This window comes from Trematomus bernacchii, unplaced genomic scaffold (assembly GCF_902827165.1).
Source record: "Trematomus bernacchii unplaced genomic scaffold, fTreBer1.1, whole genome shotgun sequence".
In the NCBI taxonomy this organism is placed as follows: Eukaryota; Metazoa; Chordata; class Actinopteri; order Perciformes; family Nototheniidae; genus Trematomus; species Trematomus bernacchii.
Genome location: NW_022987739.1, coordinates 18,336,101 through 18,353,061, shown reverse-complemented (window position 1 = coordinate 18,353,061; position 16,961 = coordinate 18,336,101). Strand labels below are relative to the sequence as shown.

Here is a 16,961-nt window from a genome sequence, read left to right as displayed (position 1 = left end):
GAAAAGAAGATTTCTTTCATTCTTTCATCATTAGTGTCATGGAACAGTTAAGAATGTTTAACTCTCGTGTTTTTCAAAACAATTGTTTCATAAGCTATTTTTGATTGTTACAATTGTGAATAATTTGTATTATTTGTAAGGCAGCTCAAATTGATAGTAGGATAGGTTTGTATAAGCAATATTTGTATGCATGTGCCTTATCAGTCATATTGTATCCTAGACTGTGTATTCTATATATTGCTTATAATGATTGTGTGTAATGAATGAATGAAAGGTCCAACATACTGTGTGATACATTGGCATTAACTTTGTATACAGCCAGCCAAGAGATATTTTTAAATGCCATATAACTTTGCACCACCACTAAAAGTGAATACAATATCATATTTCTCACAAGCAAAGTTTTAATCAAAAATCCTATGTTTTTAATGAGAAATATGACTTTATAGTGGTCGTGTTTGCATGATTACAACCACAGTGATACACGTCTTTTATGCAGTTCTAATGGTAGAGGCAGCAACAGCAGCTTTTTTTGATATTCTGTAAAAAAACAAACAGGCAGATTTGCTGTTCTTACCTTGACATAGTCCACCGTGGCATCCAGGCCGGCAGCAGGCTCCCTGGGGAACATAGACAGAGACATGGACCTGTTTAGTGAACACATCTTGCTCCTGGACCCAAACTGCTCGCTGTTGAGCTTCAGTTCCTCTCTGGAGTTCCTATTACAAATAAACTAGTCGTGTTAAGTCCAAGTGGGACCCTGACTGGTGCTGAAGCTGCTTCGTTAGGAGATTCAGACACTGATCAGCTGTTTTTGGAGATGATTAAGTTCAGTGGAGGTTTTTTTAAAAGATCCAAATGGGTGTTACAGGTCCAAAAATTACGCCATATCAGCCATACGATAGACAACGAAGGTACAGCTGCACTGTAAGGCTTCTGTACAGTGAACTGTAAGGGTAATGCTGTCCAGATCTCACTGTTTTTAATCTAAAAGAAAAGACGTCCAGAGAAACAAGACTTCACACTGAACTGCTTTAAATCTTAGACTCTCTCTGTCCTTCTGCTGTCTGTCTCTCAGTCAGCGGTAAACATGTTCACTTACTGCCTGCCTCTCTTGGCCACCCTCCCTCACTCCTCCCCCACCATAACACACATCGCAGCCACACGCCTATCCTTCAGAGTCTACTGACAAATTCACAGGGAGGTAAGAGCACACACATTTCTTTCATTTTTCTCCTTTTGCATTGTCTTTGATAACTTAAAGGGGCCCTATTATGCTTTTTATTGTTCCCTTTCCTGTAGTTTGTTTTAAAGGTTTTAGTGCATGTAAATGGTCTGCAAAGGCTTAAATCCCCAAATTCCCTCCAGAGGGAAATGCCTCGATTGGACTCCTTTATTTACTTCCGTAGCATAGTGACATCACTATGTAACACTTGCGCTTGGCTAGCACTCCCTACATTGTACGTGATAGGCCAAGGGCCTTGACAGCTCCAGCTAACTAACCAATCAGAGCAGACTGGGCTCTGGTTTCAGACAGAGGGTGAAAAGAGGTGCTGCAACACAGACGTGTGAGAAAAATAAAGAGCTTTTTCAACATAAAGGCACAACATTAGAATATTAATCTGAATATGAGCATAATATGTCATCTTTAAAAACATCCACATCCGACAGCAGTTTTCTACATGATCTTGTTGGACGTTCATTGGCTGTTCTTACACATTTTAGTTTATAGGTCAGAATACACATAAAACATTATTTAAGTATTTTGGTTTTGTTTTGACCAGCAGTTCTTAACAGAATATCTGACTCGAGCACAGCTCATTATTTCCATTTCTCCCCCTCGATATTGGTACTTGAGCGTATAAATGTAGCTCTCTCTCGACAGGAGGCTTATGTCAGAGGATCAGTGAAGAGGTAATTAGCTCAAATCCCCCACAATGTTAGCAAGGTTGGTAGTTTAAATCCCTTAAGCCTACATTGCTGTTCCCACGGGAATATTAGCACAGTCCATTGCTTACCAAACCAAATATGTTTAGCTCTAAGCCCTCTCAGTTTAATATGGCCCCAGATAATGAGGTGGGATTAAGTTATGTAACTAAACAGAAGCTTCCATTCACAACAACGTGTAGTTATTATTCATAGAATGAGAATGCTCAGGACTCTCAATCACCCTCAGCCAATTTCACTTTGCAGGGACGAGGAGATGCAGTATATTCAAATGATTCGGTTCCAGGTCTAAACATCTCTAATCCAACATATCCTGACCCCCCCTTTTAAAAAAAGGAATGGTTGGATTATGATCAGTGACAGCTTCTCAGAGCTGAACTGCTTAAAAATCACCACTGCAAAAAGAGGAAGGATATAGTGAAGAAGAGCAGGAGGAGAATGAGGAAGAAGAAGACAGGAAGTTTCTGTGGTCTAAAATCTAAACTTAAATCAGACATTCAGTTTGACACAAAAGTACCGTAGCAATATGTGTTGGTTTTTAGGAGTCAGTGGTTAGCTGGACCTCTGATTGGCCCCAAATCTTTACCACTCAAACCACCTGCCCACCGTAACCGTGCGCTGGCTCCATGGTCAGAGGTGGGTGCATGGAGAATCACCACATACCAGACAACACCCATATGAACCCTCCTGCAGTTGAATGTGCTACAACTGAGGGGAAATCCAGATTTGTTTTCCCTGAGGGAGGTCAACAGGTCAGGCTCACAAACAGAGCAGCAGCCCTGGAGCTGATGGAGATTCAGTGTTAAACCCAGGTTGTTAGCCAGGTGTAGGATGAGGTCTCCACCCAGCGTCTTAACGGATGTTTTGTACTTCTATATTCTTCCCTGATAGCGTTAAGTAAGGCTGATTGCAGCACTAACAATCTGAAACAAAGTCAAGTCAGAGTGAGATGGCCATGCATTCCAGACTACACAAGCTGACCACAGCTAACTTTGCCTTTCTTTTGCTGAAACAGCATCAGACGCTTTTTTTTTTCTGCTTCTAAGACCACAAAGTCAAAAGGCAGAAAGAGTGGAAGCAAGTGTACAAATACAAGTACAGGGAGGGCAGCAGGAGCCACAGTCTTTTTCTGGCTACTGTTGTTCTTTGTGCTTCACCACACAATTCTCAGCACGGCCACAACTGGCTTCAGTGACTGACTTCACTGTGTGCGTGTGCGTGTGCGTGTGCGTGTGCGTGTGTGTGCGTGTGCGTGTGTGTGTGTGTGTGTGAGAGAGAAAGAGAGAGAGTGACAGACAGACAGTGGGAGAGATAGAAAGCGCTCATGAGCAACATGCAGGGGCTGCAGATGGCCAACAGAGGTCAGTGTGTTTTCATATTAAGATCCACACACTAAGGGGAAATGGATTTGTGATTCCAATCCAGACTATACACATCTGTACCTGCCAGTGGCGTCGCCTGGCCTGGGCATCCGGGGCTTTAGCCCCGAATGTTTTTTCTGTAGCCCCGGACAATTCTCCCTCAATAATATAATACATTAACCGTGCTTTACGTGAACCTCATCATGACACAAGAGAGGACGGCAGCACTGTAATTTCCCGTGTTCAGTGAATGCAACAGAGGCATGACACCAGACCAATCAGAGAGTTGCATGGAAATAAACGTGTGCTTGTGTCATTCAAGCTCGGCTCTGTGTGTGTGTGGCAATAGCGCATTAGTGTGATAGAGAGAGAGAGAGGGAGAGAGGGGGAGGGAGGGACCGGTGCCCGGTGCCAGCAGGGACGTGTTGTTAGCATCTGGTTAGCTAGCTGCGCTAACGGACATAAGGAGCTGTTTGTTCCACAACAAGCTGGAGGAGAGTCCTCTCCTCTCAGACTGAGAGACTCAGGTGAGCTAAAGGACTCTCTGAGTGTTTAGATACTTAACTTTAGTAAGTTATCTCAGTGGGTCTCAAACAGTTTGGTCACAAATTATTCAAAAGATTATTTCCGCGGCACACCTTCATATGATCATTATAGTTATAAAGAAAATAAGAGAATAAATGAAAAACAGTTATGAAATACTATATGGCAGTAAAACAAGAATAGAGTTTAAAAGGGGAGTGATTAGTAAAATATCCATAAAGAAAAAGTACATCTGTTTACAGTTCTGCTTCATATGGGTGTTGAGAGAGGTATCCATAGATCTCTTCATTTTGCTCTCAAAGTGCACCAGATTGATGCTTTTAACTTCAATATTTAAAAAAAAAAGTCTTCCCCGGGACCCCCCTAGAGGAGGTGAGGTCCGCCCCCCACTCATAAAAAATACCACTTTACCCCTGCCTATATGCCGTGAGCTGATTATCGAGCCTTCATTGTAACAGTCGCGGGTGTACTGTGTGTGTGCGTGTGGGGAGTGTTGCAGTAAAAAATGCCACTGTAGTGCCGCCGCCACTGTGGGCTAAGCCCCGAATGTTTTCAGGTCCAGGCGACGCCCCTGGTTCCTGCTATATGCTAACTGTATTGTTTTGGAAGTTGATGTTTTACAATTAAGTAAATGAAAGAAGTGAATGTGGGATGTTGAAACCATTTAGCTTATTTACCTTATATTTATAATTAAATAATAAGTGTTATTTTATTATGCAGAGGATGTTATGGATTTTCCTGTGTTTATATTTATTATTGTTTTGATTGAAGTTGACTATCAATCAGAATTACGTCACTTGTAGTCGTGGTTTTTGGATCTTTCATTTAGGAGCTATGGGTGGAAGAAATAACAATTTTCAACCGCATTAAAGCCGTAATAGAAACTGCATGGTGATCTCTGCATGATACATGCAGTTGAGTTAATTCAGTGTGCATATTGAAATCTTTTGAAAGTGTATTGTCCAAGTGTGAAAACCCCTGTTAGATTCAGTGTGTATTACGACTTTGCAACACATTAAGGCCTAGGCTCCACGGGAACGAAAACGGGTTGTATCCGCATATTTCTCTTGCGTATAGCCCTTTAAGCTACACGACGCCGTAACGGAACGATAGAAACGGACCCTGCAAACGACAACGGGTCCAAAGGTGGATAGATCTGGGAACGGAGCGCTCTGGGGGGTCCAACGGGGCCGTGTGGTAGCCTATACGGTCATCCTTTTCTGATAATGACGACGCAATAGCCCCGCCTCTCCCCGCCTCTGCTGCTCACCCCCGCAAAAGTCCACTGCACACTGAATTCAGATTATTTATCTTTATCTCGATATGGACATAAACGGGAGTGAAGTCTAATCTGACAGGACGGAGACACGCAGCTCCTCCCGCTGTGATGCAGCGGGAGCAAAACACACACTTCAAGTCAGATCATCACCCTTAGCTATTTTAATCACCTCTCAAACTACCTAAACTAGTTATAAATATGTTTATTTTTACTGTCGGGTCACTCATTACTGGATCAGCTGCTGCATGAGACAGACACTGACGCTGTCAGAAGAGAGGAGAAAGAGACAGGCTCCGTGTATTTTATTATTATATATCATTATATAGTCGTTATTCATTTGTTTTAAAGCTCAATAAATAACAATGAAGACCTTTGACCGGCACTTTTATAATTTTGTCCGGAAGATTTAAACTTTAACACACGTTGACCGGCGAAAAACTCTGCCCGGTTCCCTCGGCCCCCACCAAGGAGAATAAACAGAACTGCAGCCATGACAACCATTCTTCTTCGCTGCTTTTGTGGAGGAAGTTACAGCGCCACGTACAGGCTCGGCATATGTACTGCAGCTTTTCCAGCGGTTGGATCTAAACGGAGCTGTCTCGTGTGGGAAGACACTATCCGGTGTATATTGCGTGTGGACGGAAGCTTTTTGGCGATTGCGTTTGCGTTAATCCTATGCGTTTTGCCGTATGCGTTCACGTGGAGCCGGGGCCTAAGATGCTAAAAGTCTGGTTTTTATTTGCAGCACTAAAGCAGCCTGCTGGTTCTGTCCCTCAGTTTGTCAGGGGTGTTACAAGAGCAATAAATCAACAGGTATGAACAAGGTAGGAATGTTAGTTCAATACCATCTTTTACAATTCAAAAGAGAATATAGTGTAAAAGCTGTTGAAACTGATCATCAGAAGAGGTCAATCCAAACTCATTCAGCAGAAGCAGAATTAAAAAGGCTAAAAAATAAGCTTATTTATGTTGCTGAAATGAAAAGTGGCATGTGTCACTGTCAACACACTGTCTCTCCTCTCCTCCCCCCCACTCTCTCTCTTTCTGCTCCTTTCCACTCTTTCTTTCTGCTCTCTCCTTCTTCCTCCCCCTTTTCCTCTCTGGTGGTCTGCTGAGCTGTTCACTGAGGTCAACACAGAGACAAACTGACCAATCTGAAGCCGGTGCAACATCAGGTCAGGGGTCAAAGATCAGCTGACAGCATGAGGAATGGAAAGTCAAGACCGACCGGCCAGTGGTTGCATACTTTAGAGCTAGGCTCCCTTATCTTTTTATAGAAAACTCCAATTTGGGCCGTGAGTTTCAAAACAACAACAACAACGACAGAGGAGCTGGGGGGAAGGTTGATGGTTTTTTATGATACTCATTGCTTTAACAACACCAGGGTCTATGTTTAACATTTACACGTTTGTTTTTTTAGAAAACCCAATGTACAAATCATCTGTATTATTTGTACATTGGGTTTTATTTAGAAGAAACTTGGATTTGAGAAAAAATACTTAGAACCATTGGAAAGCATTTCTTATTGATTACTACAAACTATTATTTTTCTTTATTAATCAATGTACAGATATCTTTTTAATGAATGGTGGGTAAATCAATGTGAATATCAGCCAAACATCCAAAGGTGATGTTTTAAAATGTCTTGTTCCAAAACCCAACGATGCAGAGTATAATATGATATAAAACAGGGAAGAGCAGCAAATTGTTTTTTTTGCATAAAGAGTACCTTAAGAACTACAAAATGATCTAAAAAGCTCACCAAATAGTTTTCTGTGCAACAACTAATACATGTCATCTAATTGTTGCAGCTTTACCCTCCTGAGATGAGCTGAAATGTTGCTATGTAGATTATTATTCCAAGTATTTTTATGTCAATGATGATGTATCTTTAAAAACCTTTCACGTAGGGCCAAGGAGATGATTGTAAGTATGTGAAACAAGAACATCAATCAAAGAGATAACATCAATCTGGACACAGTGAGATTTATTTCTCATACGTGCCGTCACTGACATAGCAAAGTCTCTTTTGTAGTTGTCAGGTCATTAGTAGGGTAATTCAGTAATTACCAAGTGCTGCTCTTTGATCTTCAGACAGTTTGAAGTAAGGCTATATATTAGCTGATTATAAAGAACAACCCCCACCTGCCAAATAAAAACCCAGCCTGAAAAAGATGTATCATTTTGTCACTTTCAGCTCATTGAGCTCATTTACAGCTGAATTGGAACATCATTTGACGGTAAGAGATACCATTGATTGATTTCAAAACCCCATACATTTGCCCTAACTTCATGAAAAATGAGCCAAAGTGGGATAATGATGCTGTTCATTATTTGGCCACCTGCACGGGTTGAATTTGACCTGGACAAATTGTGCTGCTGTATGTCAGCAGTGTATGAAATGTATCCAGCACGAAGGCAGAAGATGGAGAGAGCAGACAAAGAGCTCACAGTAATCTGTGATCTGTCCCGCCACACCCTGACCTACAAAGGTAACCCAACTGCTGGGGGCTACACACACACGCACACACAGACACACACACAGCTGGCTACATCAGATACTGTCTGTTGTAACTCAACACTAGAGATAGAAAGATGGGAGGACATGTTGAGGGATGAGGTGTGTGTGTTTGTGTTTGTGTGTGTGTGTGTTCCCTCTGAAGTGAGCTTCACCCCCTCAGGACTCGCATTTCTCCATCCAACTCCAAACTCTGTTTTTGTGTCCCTGCTCCAAATTAATAACGTTTTTCTTTCAGAGCATGGCAAGTGTAAGGCAAGAAAGATTGCCTAAAAATGTCGCATGCCTCTAAAAAGCACTACCCCAAAAATAAATACTACATAAATCAAGAGTATTTCTACTTCATTGTATATGTCATTGGCTTTTTGCTTGAAAAGTCTCTCCCAAAAGTTTGTTTGTCAGAAAGTGCTGTTTTTAGCTATCTCTATTGAGATTTCTCTGGTGTGTGTGTGTGTGTGTGTGTGTGTGTGTGTGTGTGTGTGTGTGTGTGTGTGTGTGTGTGTGTGTGTGTGTGTGTGTGTGTGTGTGTGTGTGGTGTGTGTGTGTGTGTGTGTGTGTGTGTGTGTGTGTGTGTGTGTGTGTGTGTGTGTGTGTGTGTGTGTGTGTGTGTGTGTGTGTGTGTGTGTGTGTGTGTGTGTGTGTGTGTGTGTGTGTGTATCTTTTTCTTTTTCCATTTAAAAGACTAAACGATTTATAGATATTATAATCGTCAGATTAATTAATAATGAAACTAATAAGCTTTAGCCCTAGAAAGCTTGGATTTTCAACATTTACAATTCTCCCCAATGGTGACAGTAGTCACAAAAACTAGAAAAACCTACCACTGGAATCTGATAACTGCTCTGAAAACAAGATGCTGTTCTCCAAAAATGCAAGTTAAAAATATTTTAGGTGTATTTGAAAATATATGTTTGGTTGAGTGTTCCTTTGATTGTGTCTCTTTTTTGCCCCTTAAAGGTAGGGTAGGTAAGTTTGAGAAACCGGCTCGAGATACACTTTTTGTTATGTTCCATGGAATGCTCTTAACATCCCGATAGCAATGAATATCTTAAGTGCTTTGACAAAAAATCCATAAAAAATGTCATCTGTGGAAGCCGTAATACTGTAAAAAGTACGACCAATCATTTTAGTCGGCCCGGCTAAAATAACTGGATGGCCTACCTGCCTGTCAGCCTTCCATCTGGGCACAAACTTATCTCGTGCCCTCATTGGTCATGTGCGCATTCGTGTGTGTTGGAGGAGGGGCTCTATAAGGAAGTGGCAGATTTTCTCCGGTTGTGTATTTTCAAATTCTAGCGATCTCGAGCCGGTTTCTCAAACTTACCTACCCTACCTTTAATAGTCTAAAATTAAAGCTCAAGCAAAAGTAAAAAAAGGGTCATATTTTATATTTATGCAGCCTAATATTATAAATAACATATTAGCTTCAGTGGGTTTCCAATCTACATTACATCCTCTGTCCAAGACAAAATCACACAAAGACGTTATACATGTACATTTCAAAATGCATTGTGTTAATCAAAAAAGAGCTTGTATGACCTCATTATGTGTGTTTTAAACATGTGTTTACCTGTAACCATGAAAGTCGTCGATTATATGTTGGACCAGTGGAGAGGTCAGGGGTTGATGGGCGTGTCCGGGAGACAGTGACGTGTTCCAGGTGTAGTTTCCATGGGGGAGGTTTGCTCCGCCTCTCTTGCGTCGAGGCAGAGTCCCGTGAATGGAGATTTGCTGGTAGGCCGAAGCAGGCAGATCTGAGAGGCCGCTGCCATGGCCTGTGGGGAAGCTGGGGGAGGGAGGAGGGAAACATAAGATTAAAGTGTTCAAGTAAACAAAAACACCTTTGTGAAGACTTTTTTCTCAGAAGCCAGATTTTGATGTGATGACCTTCTTATTAATATCTCAAAATGTAATTAAATGTTGGTAAATTGCTATGATACAAACCTGCATTGCATTACAGAGAAGCCTATGGGTTTTTAAAACTCATTTCATTTCAGACCCTGAGCTCTGCCAGGCTTCTTTGAAGAGCTGTTTTCAGTCACCCAACTCACCCCGGTTTGGAGCTGAGGAGGTCCATGGAGGAGGCGAGGGAGGACTGGAGCCCCCTGGAGGAGCAGGTGGTGCTGCCGAGGGAGTTTGAGGGGACTCCATGGTGTACAGTGCCTCCTCCCAGGGCGTGGTGTGCATGGAGGGACCTGGGCAGACTGGCAAAACGCCCCTCTGCCATCATCCTCAACTCTGGGAAAGAAACACACACGCAAAGTCAGAGGACTTCTTTAGAGTGAGTTTACCTTACAGGGTGTATAATATATGCTTCTTTACAATGACAAGGGAAATGCTGTTTAAGCTGTTATCAGTTTGTTTAATACATTTCTGTAAGACATATGATCTGAAAACACAAAAGACACGCAAAGATGAAATACTATATTAACACAATCAAATTTCTCACATACCCTTTCACATCATCATGCATACATGACACTCACTGACGTTTGCCTTGAGGGGTTAAAGCTTCTGATTACATATCCTCATACCAGCAGTGTTAGCTAGGTAATGTTATTCTACCTCAATGTACGCATGCGAACAATCAAAAAGAAAATCTAACAATATACTGTATATATTGCTTACATTTATAGGCATAATTTAAGGTTAAAGTTGATCCAAAACACATAGGAGAACAGCTTTGATCATTGGGAGACATTGCCTGTTACTTTTGTTTTAAATTATTATTTTTCAGTTTAAACTGAGAAGAGCATAAGGACATTGGTCAACTGGCTTTTTTTGAAGAGGATAACACTGCCCAAATGCAATTTATTTTGGCAGGAATACAAAGCACAAACTATATATGGTTTAGCTTGAATTCCTTAGGAGAGCAGCATGACCTTTAACAATACATTTGACATTCCGTGCAATAACAACCAACTGGAATACAATTTTGGAGTAAACAAAAGTACCACACACCGTCCGGTAGTAGTTTCATAGATTTCATAGGCCTCAAAGCCAAAAACAGTTTCACCAGACAGCAGCTTCCTACTGGAGGACGTGAGAAGAGAACAGAGGTCTGACCTTCTGCTTTTTTATTTTTTGAGAACCTCTATATGTCATACCGTAAGGGAATGCTTTAAATTATTTATATTCCAGCAAGGCACTAAAACATAGCTTTTACTCCAGCCTTTTCAAAAAGTAAAAGCACACAACATGTATTGCTAATGGGGAATATGTCAGATGGATAGATATATTTACTGTACACAGAGATGCCCAAGATAGAGTCATAAGGGATGGGAAAAAACACTGGACAGGTTCTCGATAAATTCCCCTGCCGTGTGATGATGACTGGACAGCAGCTCAAATCTGCTCTGAATCACTCAGCATGCTGCACTTAATCACACTGTACAAACTAAAATACCTTCAGCTGACAGACATGTTGGTACACTGGATGGTACGAAACTCCACATACCTTCCCTATTTCTAATCTCATCAGACATAAGAATCTGGCCCAAACAACTTTTCTGTTGTTTCTTTTTATTGTGTCTTAATTTGGACAACCTGACTTTGATCAGAGAAAGTAGGATGAAGGGGAACTGTTTGTGTAGTTTGATGCAGTCAGCTCAGATGAAGGGGTATTGTTTTGAACCAAAGCAATCAACAAGGTTAAAATGTATTTGATTTCGAAGGCAGAGGATACGCTGTTAATTTATTTAATCTTTGAATATAAATTAAATATGACCTCAGTTGATGAATGTTAGATTTGTGTGCTGTCCTCGACAAAAACAAGTCTTAACCGACAAATACATTGTTTCTTACAAAGTTTGTGCAAAGGCAAGCTTTGGCAATAATTGACAAAAAGTAAATAAGGGAAAGCTGGGTTGGCAAAAGCAACCTCGATGTTTTATATACTGCTCTTTTTTTGTAGATAAAATCCACAAGGGGACATTACATATTAAATACGATATGTATAAGCTTCAGACCCTCGCAAGTACAGAAACCTTGATTATAAAAGGAAAGTAAACCTTTAGCAGGGGGTCATTGAGTCTACAGCTTGTGATAATGACTATCAATAAAAATGCAAATAGAGTTTTAAGGAGGGGAACAGCTGGCCAACTCTAGACATTTCAGCGTGACAAGTAAAGAATACACACACACACTCACACACACAAACACACTGTGAAGCCCTGCGAAGGCATGCTGGGTCAGAGAGTGGATTCCTCTGAGGGGCAGAAAGCCTACAGGAGGAGGACCTATTATAAGACCCTCAGGGATGGTCAGCCTGTGGTAATGTGTATTTGCGTGTGTGGCCCTGGCCATCTGCCAGACACACACCCTCCCCTGTAGAGGAGAAAGGATGTCTCTCACTGAGTGAAAACACACAGCACTTACGCACATGAATACTTGGTTGATTAATCGTATTAATAAATTATTCATGCTAAGTGCTTAAGAAGTTGTTTCCACATGCAGGGAATGTGTGAAAATCTTACTTTCTCCTTTAGCCTCTCTCAATCTACTCTGTCCTTCAACACTGCTTATTTCAGCTAGCGGAGCTTCGCAGATGGGGGTGCTGCAGCCCCCTCAGCACCCCCCCCCCCCTTCCCGCATCCATTAGCGATGTCTCGCTGTCTCGCTGTCTCGCAGATCCCACGCTGCAAGCAGGAATTAACCCATGAACCCAGCTCACACTGGGTCCGCTCGTCGCAGCAGCAAGCCGCGCAACGTCCCGCCAACACGGCACCCAGACCCCACGCAGCATTCTCATCTGTTTGTCATTACTGGTGTCATTTCCTGGTTGCTAACAAACGCCATTGTAACACATAATCACTGATGTTCCGCTGTAACGGTGGTGGACTCATCAGAACAGAGTGGGCGAGCTGACCAATCAGAGCACAGTGGGCTCACAGGGAGGGGGGGTCAGGAGCTCCAACAAGCCGTGTAGGACAGAGAGTGAATACACATACTATACAGAGATGCTCTATGAGAAACCAATGTGAGTTTGGAACATTAAACAATGTAAATCTATTCTAGTAGACCTCAACAATGGAATTATGATCAGTAGAAATGGCCATGACATGGGACCTTTAAGTCCCTCTTTCTTCTTTTGACTTCATCCATACTCATCCATCTCCCCCTTTCTCTTTTAGTGTTGTGCTCTTCCACAGAAACACCCCCCCCCCTCCCTCCTTCTGCCTGTCCGTCATGATGTCAGCTCTTCTTTAGCTTCCTCACTTTGTCACCTTCTTTCTGCCCTTTGTCCTCCCTCCTCTCATAATAATAGACTTTGCTCTTTTTTACCCCCCCCCCCTTTTCTCTGCCTGCCTCATCCTCTCCTCCCTACAGCTGTTCAGCCATCGGCTAGCGCACACTTCAATAGACACACTCACGCACATACACAGAAACATTTCGTTTGTGGTCATTTTCAACCATACTTAGGTTAGTTTGTAAGTAAGAACATCTGCATTATCGAGCTGAATCTTAACATTACACCTAATAAAACTTTCATTGGTTTAAAAACTTAAAAAAGGTTATGTTTTGAATTTGCTACTGACACAATATCCTTTCAAACAAACTGCAAATCATTCAAATTGATATCTATAATTTAAATGTCCTTTAAACCCGTAAGCAGTGCTACTATTTGTAACTTTTGTAAATCAACTTATTCAAAAACATGTATATCTTCTTTTATATGTCATATTTTTAAAGCTGTGGCCCATCATTTTGAATTATGCTTACAAATCCCTGTTTGGAAGCCAGAGCATAAAAGTATCTTGTTTATTGTCATTTATAAGCTAATAGCGATACTAAAACATCTTAAATTAGCTAATATATGCAGTCAGATAATTTATTTGCTCAAATGGACAGCATTTAAAACCAGCCTTCATTGAGGATATCACTCAAATAAAACAGTAAAACAAGATTTCACATTGGAAAGATACACCTGGCATCAGAGGTATTTCCCTTGACCATGGTGCAAAAGACAACATATTCTGAGGTAAGGTTTGCTTTATCAGCAACACTAGTAAAGGCCTTGGGTTGGGAACGCCAGCACACAAACACACACACAAGTCCTTGGGTGGGAAATGAGTGCAGATTCACAGGAAGAGGAAATGGCAAACAGTCGGCAGGCAGCTCATTATAAAGAATCACCAGCAATACAACATAAATCGCCTCTCACCATCACTGTCATTCTTTCTATTTCTGTCTCACAGGGGATAAGGACATTACTTTGTAAAATGTAGTTTAACTAAAGTTGATCATTTAATAGTAATCTCTCCGTCTGACTATACACAAAGGCGTCTTGGCCACTGCTGGGAATTCAGGTTGGACTAAAAGTCCTCTAGTATACAAAAGAGAAAACCTACTCTACACAATAATTAGATTTATAAATAAGGTGGAGTTAAATCAGCAACAATCACATGTTGCACTACTGGTCTCTTATTAAACATGGACACACACAATAGAGAGGACAACACAAACATGTTGGGGAATAAGGGGTTTCCTCTAGCTGCCTTAAAGAGTCTTCCTGCTATGGCGTACACACACACACACACACACACACACACACACACACACACACACACACACACACACACACACACACACACACACACACACACACACACACACACACACACACACACACACACACACACACACACACACACACACACACACACACACACACACACACACACACACACTAGCAAACCAGCAAACCACCCCTGGCCAGAAGTGAACAATGGGAACAACTGTCACATGACCGCTGTTTAGAGCCGGCCTTTGTTAGACAGAGAGAGAGAGAGAGAGAGAGAGAGGTCCTACTGCGCTCTTCGGTGCGTAGGTTTACCAGTGTGTATGGGTGTGCAACATATTATTGAGTCTTTTATTAAATCCCACAGCAGTAGCTGCCATTTAAAACTTTTGAATCTCTCTTTCTCTCTCACACACACACCATCTACCCTCCATGTGTGCTTGTTTCATATGTCGTTTAAGAGATGGAAAGTGTGAGACAAAATGTGTGTACAGTCACTGATCAGCACACTGTGAGCCAGTCAGTCACATAGAAGCAGCCAGCTGAGTCAGTCAGTATTTAGTTCCTTATAAAAGTAAGTCCATCTCAAATCTATAACTCAAGCTGTACTTGAAATGATGCTCCAGCAACATCAAAGATGGTAACACATGCAGTTAAGTTGCGCTTGTGGTGTCATCTCAGCCGGCCTTTTGGGTGTAACAACTTTATAGCTACAATTAAAATGACCATGACCAACCAACCAATTGCTTAGTTATAAATGGACATGCTAAATTGGCATGTGATGACTTGTGTTTATGTTTCTGAGATAAAAAGGTTCAGTGTGTCCATCTTAGCATCTAACAATCATGCAGATGAAAATAAATAAAATTCCATAATAGACGGAAGTCACATTGTTTGTGTTAAAGACTTATTTGCTTACTTCCAGAGGGTTGGATAAAAGGCAACACTTCTGTCTGTATGCTAAACAGGAAGCTTTAGATGGTAACCGATGACAAAACTAAATTAATTCACACATATTTCAGTGAAACCAGATATTATCAAGTTTTCAATTGTGTTCTTGTACTGTTTCCCTATGTTCCCAAACTTTGTGCTAAGCTAAGATACCGTTGCCTAGCTCTAACTTCCTTATCTATGTACAGACATGACAAATGAGTGTATCTTCTTTGACAAGAAAGCAATTGAGAGCCTTTTCTTTGATAGAACAAGTTGGAGATTTGAAGTGTGAGTGCCAAAAGCAAATCTAGTAATGCTCCTTTCAGATTTCAACATTATTGATGAGATGTTGTAGCAAAAAGTATATTATCGTTTTTGCTTTTTGTTTGCTATGGTTCGGCTTTTTTGAAGGTTACAAGTCACATGTGTTGACGGCTGGCTGGAATACCAACCATTTCATCCCACAGGAGCAAGTAACACAACACCACACACACACACACACACACACACACACACACACACACACACACACACACACACACACACACACACACACACACACACACACACACACACACACACACACACACACACACACACACACACACACACACACACACACACACACACACACACACACACACACACACACACACACACACACACTGCAAGTACGCAATCGTCACACAGTTACAGCTGAGCTATGCAGTCTGAAAAATGTCAGCATTAATCAAAGGTTGAATCTCATTTGCTCGATTCAACGCCACAACAGGGTTCAGACCTGACACTGACTAATATCTGAAAACAACCTGCTGCATGTTTCTCTTCACAAGACATCCACACACACAGATGCACACACATGTCTGCCTGTCATCATCTCGTGGGTGGTTTACCGTTTAAAGATGTGTTCTCAAAGGTCAGAGAGCTGCAACCTGTCAAAGTGTCTCTGAGCACGACAGCTGTTTGATAAGAGTACTCCTTAACCTTTTCAAGTTTAAAATGAAATACTAAAATAAATATTGGTGGGTTTACAGCAGTGTCAAAACCTATTCACGATGTTTGGCTGAGAAAATAAACTTGTACAAAACATTGTAATCTTGACCCAAACCCAAAACCGTGATGAAAGGTCTTCATCTTATCTCTCATATTCCATGTAATTATTTCCTGCAGGGGGTTTCTACAGTTAGCAGCACCAACCAACCCCATCAACCACAGCTACACCCAGCGCCTTGGGAAGACGACTTATTGCTCAAAAAGTCCCTGAGCAAATCTAACTCACTTTTGAGATGTAAACAATTCAACCAACAGGGGTGGAGAGAGAGACAGCTGAGAGGAGAAGGCATGGCAGTGTGGTGAAATACACAGAAAGAGAAACAAATCATTTACTATTTTTACTTTTAAATAAAAAAGTCTGAAATGACTCTAATGCACGCAGAGGAGATGACCATCAAGACTTAACAACACACATTCCTCCACACACATCCCGACACATTTATATTCCATACCTGTCAGCGGGACCTTTTCTCTATTCCTTGGTCTTTGCTCCTATTTTTCTTTCAGTCGTATCTAATCCAAAGTATTCCCTTTCATAGTTTGTTTGAATGACTGAGCTTCTGACTAGCGGACCGGCTACACACTCACGCTGCTTGAGACAGGCAACAACAAGTAGCGCCGCACAATCAGAAGCCCTGCCCTCCTCTTTCTCTCTCAGGGGAGTGATTTGTGAGCACACAGCCCCTCCTCTTTCTCCTCTGTATTTGGGAGGAGTTTTCTTTCTTTCTTTATTTTAGCTGAGTTGTCTCTTGCCCCCACATCCCCTGAACAAAACTCTCCCTGCCACCCCCCCGCTCCTCCTCCTCC

The 16,961-nt window shown here is 41.7% G+C and overlaps 1 protein-coding gene across 1 annotated transcript in view; it reads right to left on the bottom strand.

Annotated features, from left to right (window-relative positions):
* bcar3 (BCAR3 adaptor protein, NSP family member) overlaps positions 1-16,729 on the bottom strand; it is a 41,716-nt gene extending 24,987 nt beyond the window's left edge. Inside the window, 4 exon segments of the mRNA XM_034147211.1 lie at positions 578-620; positions 9,219-9,434; positions 9,700-9,886; positions 16,607-16,729. Of these exon segments, the coding sequence (XP_034003102.1) occupies positions 578-620; positions 9,219-9,434; positions 9,700-9,878 (438 nt within the window). The 5' untranslated portion in view covers positions 9,879-9,886; positions 16,607-16,729.
* Positions 16,730-16,961: the final 232 nt, after the last annotated feature.